The sequence below is a fragment of the Ascaphus truei genome, chromosome 2, assembly GCF_040206685.1.
Source record: "Ascaphus truei isolate aAscTru1 chromosome 2, aAscTru1.hap1, whole genome shotgun sequence".
NCBI lineage: Eukaryota > Metazoa > Chordata > Amphibia > Anura > Ascaphidae > Ascaphus > Ascaphus truei.
This window is the reverse complement of record NC_134484.1, coordinates 449545265-449566841: the sequence shown is the minus strand read 5'-3', so window position 1 is coordinate 449566841 and position 21577 is coordinate 449545265. Positions and strand designations below refer to the sequence as shown.

The 21577-nt window shown below is 42.4% G+C and overlaps 1 protein-coding gene across 2 annotated transcripts in view; it reads right to left on the bottom strand.

Annotated features, from left to right (window-relative positions):
• The window catches only part of TTC21A (tetratricopeptide repeat domain 21A), a 127506-nt gene that overhangs the window by 54311 nt on the left and 51618 nt on the right, over positions 1-21577 (bottom strand). For both annotated transcript variants that reach the window (XM_075587919.1, XM_075587918.1), the window contains exons 13-14: positions 20241-20370; positions 4014-4171 (exon numbers count right to left, since the gene is read on the bottom strand). In XM_075587919.1, the coding sequence (XP_075444034.1) occupies positions 4014-4171; positions 20241-20370 (288 nt within the window). The remainder of the gene's footprint in view (positions 1-4013; positions 4172-20240; positions 20371-21577) is intronic.

The following is a 21577-nucleotide window of genomic DNA, read 5'->3' as shown; positions in this document are numbered from 1 at the left end:
CGTCAGGACCAAGTTCTGAGAATTGAACGTAGCGGTCGCGGCTAGGATCTTTAGCCGAAAAGAGGACCAGGGTACCCGAGTGTATATCACGGTCAGGGTAAGCCTTCCGAAGCAGGCGCCCTGCACCTATTTGAGCTTAGATCTCACCCCCAGACTCCCAGTAAGTGTGTATTTCGTCTGTATTTTGTGTATTCATTGTGTGTACGCGAGTTTACCCGAATAAACTTATTTTTGTTCTACTACCTTGTTGTGCCTAGTGAATAACCCCGGTATAAATCTGTAAAAAGTCCTGGTCTCCCATTACATAAATCAAATGCTCATCAAAGTACAGGAGGGAAGCATATTTTCAGAGAAAGAGAAGTGCCGGAGCAAGAGGTCATACGCTGAAACTGGAGGGTGGCATCTAAGCGAGAATGTGAGGACGTTCTTTTCCATAGAAAGGGTGTGGATATATGGAATAGCCTCCTTTCAGAGGTGGTAGAGGCTACTGCAACAAGGGAATTCAAAATGCGGGTTTCACACAGATTAGGTTATACAAATAAACAAATATTCTATTCTGCTCTCCTATTACTAAGGTGGAATATTGGTCATGGTGCAATGGAGGAAATGTATACTTGGTTTGACAAATTGATCCCTAGGAATCAGAGAAAAAAGACCCTCCAATATCCTGCACTCTATGATTTTTAACTATCTGAGTGTTTTTCTTTTTTGTATCTGCTATTCATTTCTCGGTTTCTTTGATACTGTTGAGTTCCCCTGTGGTAGCCCCACTGAAAATCATAGGTATTAAAGACATTTTGTAAATCAGGTGTACTCTTTTTTTTAAAATCAAACTAGAGGTGTATAGCAATGCTTAATGGTACAGCCCCACCTAGGACAAACAGGACTATTTTAAAGATGAAAGCTTATCCTGAACAAATCTGTAAACATTGCAAACCTAAGTTTAGGGTGGGTCTCTGTTTTATCTTTTCTGTATCACTATCGCCCTAACTAATTGGCCGCCAGACAGGGAGCGGGTGGATGTTAACCTTAAATCACTAGGGTTGAGTAAACACGTTTGACTATCAGCCCTCCATTCTGTTGTAACTAAAAAGAAAAGGCAATATTTCAGATATTCAAGAAATGATTGATCTTGTCTGACTTATAGCCGCAGTCCTCCCTATGTCCCCGTGTTATTTTTACCAGGATGTGCAGCCGGGAGTCACAGGATCGGAGCCACATTATTTTCAGTGTCGTGAACTCTGTGGTTCCCGAGATACGTGCTGGTAAAAGTAACCTGCAGGTTGACCGCGGTGCACTACTTTTACCGGTAAGCATCTCATGAACCTGGGGGTCCCTGGAGCTAAAAATAGCCAGTTTCAAACATCTCCTTTTAACCACTTCAAGAGGCAATCCAAGCGCTTTTTGGGGGACATTTAAAACATTTTTTTTTAACATAGCATTGAAGCAGGGGTCGCCGGGGCTAAACTCCATTTATTCAGCTCCAGGGACCCCCTGCTCCTCCCGGACATACTTGCCTCCGTAGGGGGTGCTGGTAGCCCTTTCGGCTGGGTAGCAGGGTGCACATTATGGCCGCTTTACAAAGCTCTCGCATCCTGCGGACCAATAAGAAGCCGTGACATCATCCGGCGCAGCTTCCCATTGGCCCACGTGACGCGGAGCTTGAAAAAGCAGAGATTATGGCACCACCTCGGAGGTCTGCATCTCTGGAAGCAGGGATTTCCCCCCCTCCGCCCCGCCCGAGCTGAAATAAATGGGGCTCAGCTCTGGAGATCCCCTGCTTCAATCCTGTGTACAAAATTAAAATAAATATTAAAAAAAGTGCTTGGTTTGCTCTTTTAGGCTTATCATTGTCATTCATTTATTCTAGTTCATTCTAAGTGGGACAGCAGCTTTAATAATGGCTCATTCATACAAATATACTAAATACCCGTTAATTAATTGTAGTAGTAGTACATGTATATTCACCACACCTTAGATACAATGACATAATAGATAAAACACATAATATACATGTTGTGCAGGGCACATGAAATCCTTCGCCATAACGTTGTCTTTGTTTCCATTGTAAACTCTGAGCTTTTGTTTTAACAAATGTTCATAACGCAGGAAAGATGAAAAATGAATGCAGAGATGATTAAATGAGGTGGTTTCCTTGTTACACTCCTAAATACTGCAGCACAGATTTTAAAAAGTGACCTGAAATGATTGGAATAGAGGGGCAAACAAGACTAGTGAGTGATAATCACATAAAGCATTTATATTAGAATAAAGATACCACTTGTGAGGACATTCATGTCTCGGACAGGTCTGCAGCACTGCCTTTGCCCATTATCTCACAGGCTAAGGCTCCCAGGCAGTGCGTTCTCGGCACTTCACCGCTATATGCGGTCTTTAAGGAGCCGGTTTTCGGCGCGGGGGGCGTGGCCAAAATGGCAGCAGCGTGCAGGCAGCTGATCTGTAGACCGTATCCTATGCACAGCCCCCTGCCCCACCCCGCCCCCCCTGTGCATCTGCTGCTGCCTCTACTCAGCAGCAGGAGCTGGCCGCAACCTTCCCAGCACACGCAGCCTGCAAGACGGGCACGGGAGGGAGGGAGGGGGGGAATGCTGCAATGCTGCCATACGGCACAGAGGACAGTGCAGATTTCGAATCGCAGGCGTGGGTAAACATAGCACATAGTCCAACATACACACTCGGAGCTCCCTCCCGTAGCTCTAGACAGCTCCTCTCCTCCCCGGCTCCCTGCCGCACCACGTGACGCGTCACCGCGTGGGACCACGATCCTCGTGTATCCCCTGCTGGCTGGCGCGTCACAGTGCGCGGCGAGCCTTGCAGCTAGGAGGGACTGGGGCCGGCTCGGGAGGAACTCAGGTCTGGTGAGTGACGCGCACGCAGGCGCGCGACGTCGGATGCAGTGGGACCCAGGCCTTAGCATACAGTGCTTCCACTGCAGCCAGAGATTCTGGGAAATGACCTGCAAACGAGCACACTGTCACCTTTTTGCTTCTTATTCATTTTAACATGGACCCTCTATAAGATTATGCCTCCCGCGTTACACATCTTTTCAACACAGCCTGGGTTACGTACATAACCAGTAAACATACTGACAGGCAGCTGTTTTGACCTTTTTGGCCTCCTTATTGTGAGGGTGGTTACACTGGCTTTGCAATGTGACGCTGGAAGCGGTTTAAACCAGCAGCGGATTTGAAGATCCGTTGTCCCTAGGCACTTACCCGTGGTGGCCGCATCCTTGCTGCCACCCTCCTTCTCCTTTCCGAATCGCAGCGGGCATCACCAACGTGACATCATCTCATTGCCATGACGTGACGCGCGTGACGTCACTTTGGTGATGTCCGTAGCGTCATTCAACGCTGCAATTCGGAAGGAGAAGGAGTGTGGCAGCAAGGAGGCGGCCGCAGCAGGTAAGTGCTTTCCCATCAGCCCCGAGAGTGTGGCATCTGTATATGGGGGCGGTCACTTTGCCGCCCTAGGCCCGGGCCTATCAGGCCTAATGAGAAATACGCCACTGGTTTCAACCACACATTAAGTAAGTTATGGTGGATAAAAAAGTGACACAAACCCTCCACCAAGGCAACGCTACAGTGTTTCCTAACCGTTTCCCCCCATCATTATATGATTCCATTTCTGAGACACCCATCGGCTTATCAAAAATTCCATTCGCTACAATTACTACAAAGCTGTTTAAGGTAAAAATAAGTATTTAATTCATACTCAAATTTATACTTACAAGTCCACTGGTCTTGTTTAAAACGTGATGGTAAATTATATATATTTTTTAATCTATGTTTCATCAACAAAACACTACAATTCAAATCACATCACAATATATTTTCCCATGGAGAATACTCTATTAGCCTACGTTAGTCTTAGGTCCCAGGACATCCTGGTTAAGAAACACTGTATTAAATCATATAACTATTGTACAGTCAAGGCTGTAATATACTGCTTCATACTTGCCTATGTCTCCCTTTTTATTGTACACCATTTACCTTGAAGTTGTGGCTGACACCCATCTCCAGAGACTGTGAACACTCGGTGAAGTTGCCTTGTGAAAGGTAGATTTGGGCCATTAGAAGGTGAACATCAGCAGAAGTAGCGTCCAGCTCTAAACAACGCTGCAGGTTTCCTAGCGCGTCCTCTAAATCTCCTGAAAAGTAATAATACGTGAGACTACTTGAATTTTAATTGCAGAATAAGAGGGGTGTTCAGAATACTATTGTATACTTGAGAGCTCAGATCGATTATTCTTTCTTTTATGGTCCGTATTCTTGTATTTGTTGTTAATTTCTCCCTTTAAATGACCATATTTAAGGTTTATTTAGCACTTTCCTGGCTGCACAAACGGGACAAAATTGGAGTACAACACAGCACCATATTTATGGGGGAAAAAAGGAATCCTATTGACAGCCAAGTTTTGCAGTCAGTAGACTTTAGTGAATATTCCCCTTTGTGTTTTGCTTGTATCTTTTTTTACATTTTTGTGCTAAATATCAGAGCTCCCATCCTATGCTGAGCTGTGGCTTGTAAAGTATTGTGGCTTCTTTTGGCAGAAAGTGGTACCTCTTCCCACTTTAGGAGTACTTAAAGAGCCAATCCCTCGTAAGACTCAAGTGAACTAATGCAGAGCCATGGTTAATAAGTTAAAAGATGGGCTGAATGAGTGGCTTACTTTATGGGGGATTGACACGGCTGCCAACACGGGGGTCTGCCGGGGTTGGTGTCCAGGGCCCGCTGGCCGGCACTGCACATTTCTCCCGACCTCTGGCCAGGCCCTGCTGCCGGTCGCGGCTGGGCCCCGACTCTCAGCTGCCTATAAGCCTCTTTCTTTCTCTGCCCCACGCCACCGAGCTTCCACTGCTGGCGCGCAACGGAGCTCTCTGACGCAAGCGCACAGCACGCCGGAAGCTGGGTCAAGCTTACTTCTGACGTGCCGATGTCGGTTGTGAACTGACTAGGTCAGTAGATTGAAATAACCATAATCTCTGACATAGAGCACCATGTGTATAATGATTGCTATACCTAAAATTCCCTAAATAAGGGCTTACTATGCAGAGTGTAGTGATGTAAGGCACCAATATAGTATATACGGTGTATTAACAGTTAAGCTCACCAAATGTAGAACGTGAACTATACCTTACTAGCCCTGAATAGGGCTACTCTGCTGTAACAGTAATTGGTATTGAGCAACAGCACAGGTAAGTATGCTCTGCAGTATCTGTATACTTGTCAGTTAAAATATAGATAATCCCTAGGTAGAAGGCTCCCTTAGACCATCGGGTAATACAGGAGTGTATACTGTGCAGGAGCTGAGTCTCAGCGCTGCCTGCTCTGTCATTAAGTCTGTGTAGCAGCGTCTGTAACAGAGGGCTCAGTGCCAGCACCTAAATGAGAAGTTCTGCCGACGTGCACGTTTCGCTAGTAGTGCTTAATCATGGCCAGTTTGGAGGCCTCTGCATAGTAACCCCTTATTTAGGGAATTTTAGGTATAGCAATCATTATACACATGGTGCTCTATGTCAGAGATTATGGTTATTTCAATCTACTGACCTAGTCAGTTCACAACCTTATTTGGATGAATAGCACACCCTTTCAGGTCTGGGGCAGAGTTTACAGCAACTGCCACCATTTATCTATACGGTGTTCTATTCAGTCTATCACCTACTGCAGTAAACAATAGGTCTTAGAAGTGCAGCACACTACATTATAACTATATCGTGCAATACCAACTAGAGCTACAGGTCCTATTATTATGACCTAGCGCTACAGTTGATGTATATCCTTAAGGCAGTATTGTTATAATGTTCATTTAACCCTAAGGCAACATAGATGCATTATCGTATCAAGATCAAAATGACAATCTATTGCTAATCATAGGCTGTGCAATCAACCAACTATTAACAGTGTAATTTCAATATTATTGCACCAAATGCAGTATAAGTATATCATTTGGCATTCCATATAAGAATAGTGATTATAATCCCTCATTCTAGCTTTCCCCCAGGCTTCCCTAACATAGGTGGCTGAGGACTAGTGTACTCAAGCAACACTTTACTAACGACTACCTACCTAGGGATTACCATATCCCTCAGGTAACTAAGCGTAGTGATACACAGTTTAATCCCCATTGTTTTAATATGTTTCTAATAAAGTCTAGTTTTATATTTACACCATCATCTCAACACAGTGTATGAGTGCTCTACTGGGGTTCTTTTCTCCATTGTATGTCTTTTTATATGTATTGGGGGGCTTGGGGGTATTTTTATATGTATTGGGCTTGGGAGTATTTGTATATGTATTGGGGGGCTTGGGGGTATTTTTATATGTATTGGGCTTGGGAGTATTTGTATATGTATTGGGGGGCTTGGGGGAATTTTTCTATGTATTAGGGTCTTGGGGAAATTGTTATATGTATTGGGGGGCTTGGGGGTATTTTTATATGGGATGTGGTATTTTTTATATGTATTGGGGAGGGTTGTTATTGTTTATATGATGTGTATGTGTGTGTGTGTGTGTGTGTTTATATATGTGTGTGTGTGTGTGTGTGTGTTTATATATATGTGTGTGTGTGTGTTTATATGTGTGTGTGTGTGTGTGTGTGTGTGTGTGTGTGTGTGTGTTTATATGTGTGTGTGTGTGTGTGTGTGTGTGTTTATATGTGTGTGTGTGTGTGTGTGTGTGTGTGTGTGTGTGTGTGTGTTTATATGTGTGTGTGTGTGTGTGTGTGTTTATATGTGTGTGTGTGTGTGTGTGTGTACAGTATATAGTGTCACCATCCTCTATTTCTGTCTCTCCGGATCAGAGAAGCTTTCTGGAGAAATGTGCTCTAATACTTGATGCACTTCTCATATTATATCGCCCTGTGTTCTAAGGTCTACTCAGCGAAGCGTATACTAATATGTAAATACAAAATATGCATACAGGACTACCCCCCCAATGATTTATCAGTTAACGTATCCCATTATATTTAGTGAGAATAAAAAGATGGAGACTGTTTTGATTAGAGCAAAACTGGAGTACAACTTGCTAAAAAAACACTTTGTTGCCAGATATATATTCAATACACCCTACAGTGAATTTCCCTTGCTCAGAAATATTAAAGCTCCATACATTTTAATGGGGCTTAAATCTTGTCAAGCAGTGGTAAGACCGCTTTACAACATATTGAATATACTGTAGGCTTAATTATGAATGAAACCTTGCTGGACCTGTTCTATGGCTGTTCAGCGACATGCCAGCAGGTGTCCTTTCTGCACTTTTTAAGCCGCTATAAACGTGTCAGATGTTAATTATAAGAGCTGTACGCTGCTGTCCCATTCAACATAAAATGAGTTAAATCCATGTAAAAGCTTAATCAGTTATTATTACAATCACTATTATGTTTGCTTGATAGCTGTAAGTCAAGTAGCCCTAACATTATGAACACCTAAATCTCTCCTAGACCACGTGAGCTTGCACATTGACTTTTAGGCTCGGGCCATAGAGGTGTGGGGAGAGCGGAGGCGCGCTAACGCTGAGGCTCGCCAGCTTCAGTCAGCGCGATTGCACGGACTTGCAGGCGAGCCAGCGTGCGCGAAGGGAGCCGGGGGGAGGTGGTTGGAGGCGGGGCAGTGACGTCGCTAGGCCAATCGCCCGCGACGCACTGACATCAATGTCACGGAGCCGACGTCACGGCGCCGTGACGTTGACGCTGCTGAAGGCTGATTGGATGTTTTCAGCCGACAGCGCGCTGAAAAACAGCTTGGCGCTCGGCTGAAAACTCCAAAGCCTGAGCACGCCTGCGGACGCTCGCGTGAGCCCCCTCTCAAGGCATCCTCATTGAGGATGCAGGGGCTCAGCGCTGAGCTTCCGCACGCCTCAGCGCTGCTTGTCCATCTATGGACGCAGCCTTAGTGGTTGGCAACTTGTTTTGTACTTTTTTTTTTTGCAACATTTTCCGCAAAAAATATTGCTAATTTGCAAACGTCAAAAATATTTGTAGAGGCCACTTTTTAGGGGCTGCACGATGTTGTGTGCTGTCTTATGTACTGTAGTGTCATTTATGTATGATTTTAGGCAAACTTCCTAAAGAGAGGGAGGCCCAATGCTACTACTGTGCATCCAACATGACAAAGCATATAGTTAAATACTTATCTGTTTTTCTCTCCTTAGTGAGGGTCACTTAGTTATTTTTTTTGGCCAAAGCATCTCAATACCAGTATATTAGGACTTCTTCCTCTATTAGAGAGGTAAAGAGAATGTTTGCAGAGATAGTGTTAAGACTTGCAGTATAAGGCCTCGGGCATGGTGCCTCGGGCCGCGCTGATCAGCGCTCCTGCTCTGCCTCGCCTGCTCAAACTGGAGCTTTTTTGTGTCCTGGCAGGCGAGGCAGTGAGCGCGCTTTGGGGGCGGTGCGTACGCAGGCCGGAGGCGCGTCGGGAGGTGGATCGGAGGCGGGGCGGGAGGCGGGGCTAGTCCCTCGCTCCCATTGGATGTGAGCGGTCACGTGACCGCTCCTCCGCTTCCCTGAGCGGCAAATTTTAAATTTGCCTGTCTCTCCAAAATACCTGAGCCTCCGCACGCATGCGGAAGCGGCTGCTAAAGCCGCGCTGATGACAGATGCAGGGGGTAAGTGCATCTGCTCAGCACAGCTCAGCAAGGCTCACCGTACTATGTCCCAGGCCTTAGAGGGCACAGCCTGACGTGCTCTGCAAGCTTACAAATGCTTTGGCCAAATAATTTAACTAAGTGACCCTCAGTTATGAGAGAAAAACATATTTTACTATAGGATTTGTCATGTTGGATGTAGCATTGGGGTTGTCTGTCTTGTTTAGACATTGTCACTAACCCAGTAGCACTCCTTTTTTACATAAATATACATGGTGTGGTGGGTCTGGGGTTTAAGCTTGTGTGTTTGTAAACTTCCTAAATATGTCTATCTACAAAATGCAAAGGCTAGCGTCTTTTCTCAGTCAACATAGCAGCTACATGCACTGGGAAAAAGTGTTCTGAGTGTGTGATTTTTACAAAATTGTGAATACATCCATGAAGTCTTCCAGGACACAGCTGTTTATTTCCATAAACTACACATTTCCAGCTATGATCATATGTGAGACATTTAACCCAAGAAGTTGCATTTTGTGTGCGAGACCCCTGCTTGCATCACACAGAAAGGTGTATTTAAATGTTCCGTTTTATGTTATTATTTATAGCTGACTGCAGGAATTTGTCTTCACAAATGATTTACACACTATTCACGTGCGTATTAGAACGAAATAGGAAACATTTAACGTGATTGTTCTAGGTCAACATCAGAGCTCATATTTACTAACTGAATAAGGAAGTGCAATTCCACAAGACGCCTTCCAGCTCCGGAAGACATATTGTGGTGTAAGTAAGTAGTGTCACAAGGTGTCTGATGGAGTAGCACTGCTTAGTAAACAGATCAGAAATCACATTACACACGGGATGTATTTCTCATCCCCCAATATAACGTGGAACTCACAATCTTAGAGCTTTTTTCCATATAAATATTATGCATCCAGGATATTGCAGAACTCAATCACTGAAATAATTTCTGATTTAAGAATAAAGATGATGGGAAGCTGGGCTCTGAGTCAACTTTATTTATACATTTAACTTGTAGCATGTTTGAGGTCAACTCATAATGTTCTCTTTGGATATTTTGCTAATTTCATGTTTTGATACTTTTACCAGAACGAACTCATATCTGATGCATGAAATTAAAGCATAAACTTCTAAAAATTATAAGTTTGAGAAAAACTTAGCAAAGTTTTCTTACACATCTACAGTGGTGAGGAAATGTTTGTGAACCCCAATGATAATTACAGAAATTCCATAGTGTTTTCATGATAACCTTCTTGAATCAAAACCAGTCCTTTCTTAAATATCCAATAGTTTATATTAATCAATTCTATGACTTTGGAAACAAAATGATGGATGAATTAGACAAACAATGGGTAATTATCAGCTAAATGAAAGGGGATAATTGGAATCAGGTGTTTAAATAATTAGGTTGATCTTCAGGGGTGAGTTTGAGAGGCCCCACTCTATACAGTGAGGTCCGGAAATAATTGGACACTGACACAATTTTCATAATTTTGGCTCTGTACGCCACCACAATGGATTTGAAATGAAACAACTGAGATACAATAGAAGTGCAGACTTTCAGCTTTAATTCAAGGGGTTGAACAAAAATATCGTATGAAACGTTTAGGAATTGCAACCATTTTCATACACAAACACCTTATTTTGGGGGCTCAAATGTAATTGTACAAATTAAAACAATCATAAATAAAATGTTCATTTTTAATACTTTGCAGGCAATGACTGCTTGAAGTCTGGAACACATGGACATCACCAAACGCTGGGTTTCCTCCTTCTACGTATCCTTCTGATGCTTTGCCAGGCCTTTAATGCAGCTGTCTTCAGTTGTTTTTTGTTCGTGGGTCTTTCTGCCTTAAGTTTTGTCTTCATCAAGTGAAATGCATGCTCGATCGGGTTGAGATCAGGTGATTGACTCGGCCATTGCAGAAAATTCCACTTCTTTGCCTTAAAAAACTCCTGGGTTGCTTTCGCAGTATGTTTTGGGTCATTGTCCATCTGTAAAGTGAAGCGCCGTCCAATCAACTGCGCTGAATTTGGCTGAATCTGAGCAGACAATATATCCCTATACACTTCAGAATTCATCCGGCTGCTTCTGTCTGCTGTCCCATCATCAATAAACACTAGTGACCCACTGCCATTGTAAGCCATGCATGCCCATGCCATCACACTGCCTCCACCGTGTTTTATAGATGATGTGGTATGCTTCGGATCATGATGAGCTGTTCCAAGCCTTCTCCATATTTTTTTCTTCCCATCATTCTGGTACAGGTTGATCTTAGTTTCATCTGTCCAAAGAATGCTGTTCCAGAACTGGGCTGGTTTTTTTTTTTTAGATATTGTTTGGCAAAGTCTAATCTGGCTTTTCTATTCTTGAGGCTTTTAATGGTTTGCACCTTGTGGTGAACCCTCTGTATTTGCTCTCGTGAAATCTTCTCTTTAGTGTAGACTTGGATAATGATATGCCTACCTCCTGGAGAGTGTTCTTCACTTGGCTGGATGTTGTGAAGGAGTTTTTCTTTACCATGGCAAGGATCCTACGTTCATCCACCACTGTTGTCTTCCGTGGATGTCCAGGCCTTTTTATGTTGCAGAGCTCACCAGTGCGTTCTTTTTTTTCTCAGAATGTACCAAAATGTTGATTTGGCCACTCCTAATGTTCCTGCTATCTCTCTGATGGATTTTCTTTTTTTTGCAGCCTAAGGATGCCCTATTTTACTTGCATTGAGAGCTCCTTTTGACCGCATGTTGTGGGTTCACAGCAACAGCTTCCAAATGCGAATGCCCCACCTGGAATCAACTCCAGACCTTTTACCTGCTAATTGATGATGAAATAACGAAGGAATAGCCAACACCTGTCCATGAAATAGCTTTTGGTCCAATTGTCCAATTACGCTTGGTCCCTTGAAAAAGAGGGGGCTACATATTAAAGAGATGTAATTCCTAAACCCTTCCTCCAATTTGGATGTGAATACCCTCAAATGAAAGCGGATAGACTGCACTGTAAGCCCATATTCATTATTTAACTGTAACTTTAATTTATTTTGGTACACAGTCGAAATAACAAAACTTGTATCAGTGTCCAATTATTTCCAAACCTAACTGTATAAAGATCAGAAACTTTGTGAGTTTGGTTTTCACCACACAGATGTGTAGAAACACGTCATGCCACGATCAAAAGAAATCTCTTGGGACCTCAGAAATTTATTGATGCTCATCAGACTAGAAATGATTACAAAACAATTTCTGAGGATTTGGGGCTCCACCAATCCACTGTTAAACAGTCTACAAATGGAGAATGTAGAAAGTTCAAGACCTCAGTCACTCTATCCGGGAGAGGTTTTCCTACAAAAATCTCTCCAAGAACAAACTGGCAAATCATTCAGGAAGTCCCAAAGAACCCCAGAGTAACATCGAAGTATCTGCAGACCACTCTCGCATTTGGCTAATGTGAATCTGCATGACTCAACTATCAGAAAAAGACTGAACAAGACTGGTGTTCCTGGTTAGATAGCCAGGAGGAAACCATTGCTCTCTAAAAAGAACATTGGTGCCTGTCTGAAGTTCGCCTAAGAGCACATAGATGAGCCACAAAACTTCTTGAACAATGTTCTCTAGACAGAGTCAAAGGTAGAAATTTTTGGCCCCAATGAGAAACGTTACGTTTAGCGAAAAGCAAACAATGCATTCGAACAGAAGAACCTCATCCCAACCGTCAGGCATGGTGGTGGGAGTGTGATGATCTCGGTCTGCTTTGCTGCATCAAGATCTGGACGGCTTGCTATCATTGACACATACAGGACACCTACAAGCTCATTTGAACCCCCAAAATAGTTCATGTCCTGTCTCTGGTTTTAAATATCATTGACACAACAAGGATTCTGCATTGTATCAGAAGATTGTAGAGGCCATCCGATTGTGAGCTGAAGCTGAACTGAACGTAAGTTGAATGCAGCAAGAGAATGATCCTAAACATACAACCAGATGTACAAAAGAATGTACAAAAGAATGGCTGCAGAAGAAATTCCATGTTTTAGAATTAAATTGAACCTACCTCACCCTGGTTTTTTCTTTCTCTGCGCTCCACCTCCCATCTCTTTTTTGCATTTTGGACTGTATCTGGCCGGCTGATCACCGGAGGGAGAGGGAGCAGCGGGAGAGGAGACCTTCCAGAAGAATCTCCCTTAGGATCCCAGACGAGCGCGATTTCCATATTCAAGAACTGTGGTATCTTTTTGATCAAATTCGGGACTTTGCTAGCTGTCTGTGTTTTTCTGGGACTATTTTTTCTGGGGGTTTTGAACGAGGTCATTTTCAATTGTCTACCACATATGTAGGAGGCTCTTTTTAGAAGTCAGTTTTACTATGCCATAGGGTTTTGGCTGTTCAATTGGTATAACCCCTTTGGGTGTGTGACACATTTTTTCTGTTAAGATATTGTATTTGTAATTGTTTGTCTATAGCTAGAGATTTTAGCCTCCTTTTTAGGGTTAATAAGTGTATTTTAGTTAGTCCGAAGGTCTTTTAACTATAGGGTTGCCAAAAGCTTGTATATAGCAATCAGATATGGCAAGAGTATTTGCAAATAGTATTACAAGGAGGGAGCAGGCTGAATTCTTCTTTCAGGATGAATCAGACCCTGAGGTTTTAGATTGTAATTTAGATGTTAATCAACTATGTCTCGCTTTAGAGAAATGTATAGCCACAGAAACTAAATTATGGTGGGATAAGTTCAGTTTAGAACTGTCAGTCAAAGTTCAGAGGATCCCTAGGGGGTTACGTCTGTTAAAATTACCAACTTATGGCCGGGAAGATGCTGCCTTCATGAGCAAGTGGCATAATATTATGGATGAATGCTCTTTTAAAATTTTAGAGTTACTGATTGAAGAACGGGAAGTAGTTCTGGAAAAATTACATGATAAAATAAATACCATTAGGGCACGCATAGTCTCTATAATTAATCCAGAGGATTTGGTGAAATTTGAAGAAATTCTAGAATTAAGAATAGATGAATATGAGGCTAGCCAAATGAATAACAAAAAGATAAAATACATAAGGGACAAAATGGATTATTTAAACAATAAACAATATAACTGGGCCAAAAGTACAAGCTCAAACCCTATGGCTAACCAAGTTGACCCATATGAGGATTTTTTTACAGTCACTAACCCAAATCATCCGAAACCCAATGTAGATCTAGATGTAATTACACAACAAGAAATAAATCTTATAGATATAAATCCTATAGGAGTGAATGTAGGTTCAGGGACCTCTAATAATGGTACAGATACCCAAACAATTGTACACACTACCAATATAAATGGAAAGAAAACTACAAATAAAAATAAAAAACGCACAAAATCCAAGAATAAAAATGGGAATAAATATATGGCAAAGGGGTTTAAAAACATTATATCTGGAGTTTATAACGGCCCTTCTACTCCATATGAGTGGAGGACAATTAGTTCAAGAGGGGGGACCCAACCCTCCAATAGTCAGCTGATACCAGATTTAACCCTACCCACATCCAATTCATTTCAAAATTTGAGTGATATATTAGAGCCAGGTCCAAGTACTACCCTGGGGGCCCATGCCTCTCCTCTACCATCCTCTCTTATCCCACTCCCTCCGGTCACTAATTCCACTCCTTTTTTAGGGAAGGGACCCCTTCAGGGGATGGGGGCGATACCCAAACACACAATGGGCCACAAGTCTCCGGGCCTATTACCTTGGCTAAGGGGAGGAAGGGAAAAAGAGGGGTTAGGGGCGGTCGGGGTAAGAGGGACAAGAGGACACCCTTGTCCATAGATATCCCTGCCACAGAGGATAGTTTAAAGGATCAGGGGATATACAATCTATCAGGCTTTCAACTTTTAGCATCTCAAGTCAGTGTGCTTAGCAAAGGGCTATCTTTTTCCCCAGTGAATAAGCCCAATGAATTTGGCCTATATATTGACCTACAAAAATTTATAAGGAAGCTGACGCTAAAAAGGCATTATGCTAGAACACACGTTTATCCCAATAGTGATATATTTGGCCAAAGTCAAGAGCCTATCTCCACCCAAGGGAAGGTGACATTAGGGCAGGATCTGACCCCATCTTTTGGGACTGATAATCCTGGAGAATGGATTGATTTTTTTGAGGATAATATAGATGATCCTTTGGGGAACATCACTCTCCATGCTAATGGAAACAATGTGTTCACAAGTGATTCTCAATTTCCATCGTCCTTTGCTTCCTATGATAGCACTTATCAAAACCTTTTAGACCTATATGAGGAAAGTGACTTGAGTAAAAATTCGGTACATACAGGCCTTAAGCCGAAATCCATTTTTTACCCATATGAGTCAAAAGGACCATATATAGAACTGTTTAGCAAATTAGTAGAGCAAGACATCCGCAATTTATGTCACAACAATAAATACCATATGGTTCATGATAATCTCACACGCACAGAAAGAGAAGCGATAAAAAGTTTAAATGCAAATGGAGATCTAATAATACGGCAAGCAGACAAGGGAGGGGGGATAGTTCTACAGAATCGTGAGGAATATATAGGTGAAGCAAAAAGATTACTTGGGGATACTATCTCATATGCTACCTTGAGGTCGGATCCAACTCAAGATTTTTTGAGATTACTAGAGAGTTTTTTAATGGATGCCAGACAGAAAGGCATTATAAATGCCCAGGAATTCAAATTTATTTTTGCAACACACCCACGAGTACCGATTATGTACCATATCCCCAAAATACATAAAACTTTGACTAACCCCCCGGGGCGACCGATTATATCCGGTATAGATTCCCTTACGGCGAATCTGTCTAAGTATGTAGATGCTTTCCTAGCCCCTCTAACTGCAGCTCTCCCATCTTACATTAAAGATAGTACAAATGTACTTAATTCTATGGATGAGATTGTATGGGAAAATCATTATATTTGGGCAACCCTCGATGTCAGCTCCCTATACACATGTATTCAACATGATTTGGGGATAAATGCAGTTGCACATTTTTTGTATAAACAAAATACATTGTCTAATATGCAGCAAGAATTCATTTTAGATAGTATTTTGTTTATTTTACAACACAACTATTTTATGTTCGAGGGAGACTTTTATATCCAGACCAATGGCACAGCAATGGGCACACGGTTTGCCCCCAATTATGCAGGACTTTTCATGGGCCTCTGGGAGGAAGACTATGTGTGGGCCAATAATATATATCGTGAACATTTGGTCTACTACGGTAGATACATTGATGATATTCTACTGATTTGGTCTGGATCAAAGGTAGCCCTCGATGAATTCATTTTATTCCTAAACTGTAACGATCGCAATATAGTCCTAAGTGGTGATATCAGTACAACAGAAATTAATTTTTTAGATTTACAATTAAAAGCCATAGGTAACAAAATAACAACTAAGACTTTTTTTAAAAAGGTGGATGCAAATTCCTACCTAGATTATACGAGTAATCATTCTGTCAATTGGCTTAATAATATCCCCTATGGACAATTTTTAAGAATACGTAGGAATTGTTCTGAACAAATAGACTGTGACGATCAAACAAATATCTTAACACAGAGGTTTATTGATAAGGGATACAGAAAAGAGATTTTAAATAAATCCTTAATTAAAAGTAAAACTAGACCAAGATCCAATTTACTAATACCTAAAAAGAAAACACCAGAAATCCAAGAAAATTCAACCCCCTTTTTTATTACCAATTTTATTAAACAAGAATCAAAGATAAAGACACTAATTAATAAACATTGGAATATTTTATTAATGGATCCTGTTTTTAATAATAAACTAGCTGAAAAGCCGAAAATAGTTTTTAGAAAGGCCAAAAACCTTAAAAGTATTCTAGCACCAAGCCTCCTAAAAGGAGCAAACAACAAAAAATCTGCTGCAAATAAAAGTTTTTTAAGTAAACCGATGGGCAATCACAAATGTGGCAAATGTGTGATGTGTCAATATAAGTCCCAAGAAAAAGTTTTTAAAGACCATCAGACAGGAATAGAATATAAAATAAATCAATTCATTACATGCCAAACGACACATTTAGTGTATATAATAGATTGCCCATGCAAAAAATACTATATTGGCAAAACCATCCGCCCACTAAAAATAAGGATTGGAGAACACATTAATGGTATTAAAAATGTAAAACGAAATATAGAGTATGGGAGGAAGGTACATAATCTGGCCATGCACTTTTTAGAGCAACACAATGGTGAAATAAAGGGTTTACATTTTAGAGGTTTGGAGGTCGTAGAAAGAGATATTAGGAAGGGTAATAGAGAACTAAAATTACTCCAAAGAGAACAGTATTGGATTTATACTTTGAAAAGCAAAATCCCTGGTGGCCTTAATGAGATGATAGAACTAAATCCTTTTCTTAAATAATTAATAATAAAATGGAATTATAATCACATCATCAACAATGAATTTGAGGTATAGATATAGTTTTTAGACGTGGAATTTTAGATTTTAATTTTATTTTAAATCTATTTTACTATTGCTATGTACTTTTAGGAGATGTATGCTAGCAAAAGGTCAAACTGTACAAGTACACAATATGTAACATTAGGGATTAAAAATGGGTAGCTATCTAATCAAATCTTTATTATTAATTGGATTATTGGTATGAGTATAGGTAGACATGTATTTGTAGAGTTCATATTAGGTATTATTGCATTTATTTTTATGTGCAAGTATGTTCAGTGTTTTTATATGTATATTATATGTCTTTTAGTCACATTCACCATTGGGAAGTATTTTAAAAGTAGGTTTTGACACATGTATTTTGTGGTGGTTAATTAGGTGGTGACCTATATAAGACCACCTCCTGCAATACCCTAATACCTCCTGACGAAGCGCTATACTGCGCGAAACGCGTAGAGGGTTGTTTCAATACTTTTATGTTGCACTCCTGGGTAGGAGTGCATCTTTAGCACAGTAGAATCTCCCTATTTTCTGTTTTTTGCTGGTATTCCCCCGTGAGTCTTGAGTGGCTGTTGCTATTGCTGTAGCCCTTGCCACGGCTAGAGAGAGCCCGCCCTTTGCTCGCTACACTTCCGGTTCCGGGTCAGGGACCCTGTGTGACTGAAGCAGTGTGTTGCAGTCAGGACGGGGGTAACCAAATAGTTGCAGATCAGATTCCTGTGGGAGTATCTACATGCTGCTGTTTTACTAATTGTAAGTAATTCTGTGCTTCTGTTGTTGTAATAAATTGAACCTATCTCACCCTGGTTTTTTCTTTCTCTGCGCTCCACCTCCCATCTCTTTTTTGCATTTTGGACTGTATCTGGCCGGCTAATCACCGGAGGGAGAGGGAGCAGCGGGAGAGGAGACCTTCCAGAAGAATCTCCCTTAGGATCCCAGACGAGCGCGATTTCCATATTCAAGAACCATGTTTTAGAATGGCCTAGTCAAAGTCCAGACCTAAACCCCATCAGAATATTGTGGCAGGACCTGAAGCGAATTGTCCATGCAAGGCAGCCCTCAAATGTCACGGAGTTCAAGCAGTTATGTAAGGAGGAATGGGTCAAAATTCCTCAAAACCGATGTGAGAGACTGACCAGCAGTTACAGGAAATGCTTAGTTGAAGTCATTGCTGCTCAAGGGGCTGCCACCAGGTGCTGAATCTAAAGGTTCACATGCTTTATCACACAAGGATATTGAATGTTGAGTGATTTGCGGATAAATAAATGTTGAAAAAGTATAATGTTTATGCGTAATTTGTTTGATCAGGTTATCTTTATCTATTATTAGGACTTACATTAAGATCTAATAACATTTTAGGTTTGAAATATGTGAAAATCCTAAGATTTCATAAACTTTTTCTCGCCACTCTACGGTTTATATATATGTAGCCCGGTCCCCTTACCTTCCGGTCTGGGGCGCGTGAAGTGGGGGCTGCCGGGTGCCACCAGCGCTGCGGGTGGACTTGGATAGGAGCAGGGACCCCGGCGGTATAGGTAGTGTGGCGAGCGTGTCGCCAGAGCTCCGCTGCGGATGCTGGTGCAGGGCGCCGCCATCTTGTTTCTTTGCGCATGCGCAATGGAGCAGTTGCACATGTGCAGTGCAGAGCGGCGGCCATTAGACAGGCTCCGCACGGGACTACAAGTCCCAGCAGCCTAGGGGCTGTAGACCACGTGTGGCTTGATAGCCAATAGGGCGTCCGGATTCCCAGAGAGCAAATGAGATACATTTTGCGCGCCGGGACCACACTTCAGTCGGAGCAGGGATGCAGGAAGAGAAGGTAGTGTCCAGGGAGCAGTGTTCTGCTGGACTAGGCCAGATCTCCCTTAGGTCCCAGCTAGGCCCCGATTCATCACGGGTTGTGGCTGCTGCAGGGCAGGCCCATAGATAGGGATGCTTTCCTAGTAGCTGCATCGAGAGTGTCAGTACACCGGTGATGGACGCCACGCAGTGTGTTTGGCCTGCGGTCTGGGACCAGACCCTAGCCTATGTATCAGAGACTCTAACGGTGAGACCCTCCAGCGGGAGTTCACTCCACGCGGTGGACCGGATAAGGCGAGAGGAGGGATTTGCAGATCCCACCTCGTAGGACCTGACTGATCCATTGCCTGACGGTGACGCCTGGGTATAGGAGTGCCCAGGGAGGTACCATACACGTACATCAACGGTCCACAGGGGTAGCGCTACTCCCTACACTTGGGTGGGATTGACATTGTGGAAAGACATCAGGTATGTTGGTGCACCCGCACCCTAAGTACTTTGGGGATATAGACCCCCTTGGGTTATTATTGTGTTGTACTGTGGTACTGTTATATTGTGTGTATTGTATGTGTTCAGTAAATACCCTGTTAAATACTCTGTGTGTGACATTACTGACCATATTAGTTCCTGCAAGGGGTTATCCTGCGGCACCAGGATCCCTCCCAGGTGGAGGCGCTGTAAACCAAGAGATGAGACAACCCCAGGCTTCCAGCGGCGGAGGCTTAGGCCTCCTGTAACCCACGTAGGTAATCAGCAGCACGCGTAGTTCCCTTAGACACGGGGAAAGGGGGCTACATATATATTTTTATTTTTGCTTAAATAACAGAAATGATGTATTCCATTACTATATTTCCCATGATATAGATGACTGCTGTTTTATACAGTACCCAAAGAGATAAAGTGAGCTTGATTACAGTCGCTCTGGGGTGCTACTGCAGGAAGGCAAATGGACAGCTTCAGTATAAGGAGCACAATAAGAAATATTTCTTTTTATGGTGATGTCAACAAATAATAATTAAATGACTATGGGTTGCTGCTTTAACCCTTTGAGTGCCGGTGGGTTTTGTGGCACCCGAATGGGCACAGTGCAGACACGTGACCGCGGCAGCCATTTTGGAGGAAACGGAAGAGGAGGGACCCTCCTCCCCGTTTTCTTACTGGTTACAACACGTCTTGTGCTCTATGGGAACACGGGGCGCGATCTCAGCTAACAAACACACCCTCCCTGGGGCATGTCGTAGTGCACTACACTACATGTCACTACATTATGGGGCTCCCATGACATAGTGACTACATCCTGGGGCACTCAAAGGGTTAAAATAGTTACTGTGGAGGTAAGAAAATACTGAGTTGGTTATCTTTACTTACCTGTCAAATATTTAGCCTGAGCCATGAAATAAAGAGGTTCTATCAGAGCGGGGGCGGCACTGACGATGGGAGTTAATATGGCCACTGCCTGTTTTAGCAGAGGTGGTACAGGCTGACCTGGAGACTTAGGCTGAGAGGAAGAAAAGAGACATGTTCTATATTAAAACCTTGAAAAGCCCGTCCTGAATTTCATATACCCCAGAGGTCTACGTATTAGGGCAATTCCTACCAATTAAAGGATACCAAGAAAGGTCAGCACGAGAAGCAGCACAAATAAATACGGCATTTGTCAAACCGGCAAAACCGAGGGCAACAATAGCCCAAGAATGTAAGCACCAGCCACAGACTAGTGTTAAAAAAGTGCATGAGTGCTAGAAAGTACGTAAGCAATATGGCAAAAATCTCACAACCTATGTTAACAGGTCTTTAGCCATAGAATAAAAAGTAGCAGTTGGGAATTAGCAATATTTGGAGTAAATAAAAAATACACTTATATCTCAGGCAGGTCCACAGCCCTGCCTTTCTCGTAGTCCAGGGGTGGCCAAATCCAGTCCTCAAAGGCCACCAACAGGTCAGGTTTTAAGGATATCACAGCTTTAGCACAGGTTGATTGAGCCACCTGTGCTGAAGCAAGGATATGCTTCTAACCTGACATGGCCCTTGAGGACTGAAGTTGGCCACTCTTGCCATAGTCACTCAGCATCTAATGTTTCCACTGCCGCCGGGAATTCTGGGCAATGACATGCAAATGAGCATTCACCTTGTGTCACTTTGTACGTCTTATCCATTTTAACTTGGAACCCTATAAGCTTATGCCTTCCGTTCAACTCCCATGGCAGGAGAGTTTTAAGTACAATTTGTGAGAAACAAAAAAAAGCAGACATTAGTTAACTACTTTATTGCTGAGTTTGAGAAATCACTGTGGCTTTCTTTGCTTTGTCCAAGTGTAAGGTTGTTACAAACATGGTACCCCGTTGATGAAGATCACCTGTTAAGAAACCAGACCTCTGCAGCAGAGGCTGGGGTTCTTGCCATGCGTAAAGATTTTAAATAATTAGATAAATTAAAGCTCTGTGAGGATTTTAAACTTCAATAGAGAAAAGCAATAGGGACTCTGATTTCTTCCGGACTAATTGCTCTCAAATGAATGACACTTTGGCACTGGGCAGGGCCCAATTGGCTAAGTGGTGCTATTCCATTAGAAAAATTCTGTCACCGGCAGTTTTCTTATGGATTAGCACCAATAAGTAAATATCCCTGAAACCTTAATATATAAGGGAACGTAGAGTTGCATAAAAGTGGCAGAAATCTTCTGTTACTGTTCATAAACTTAATCA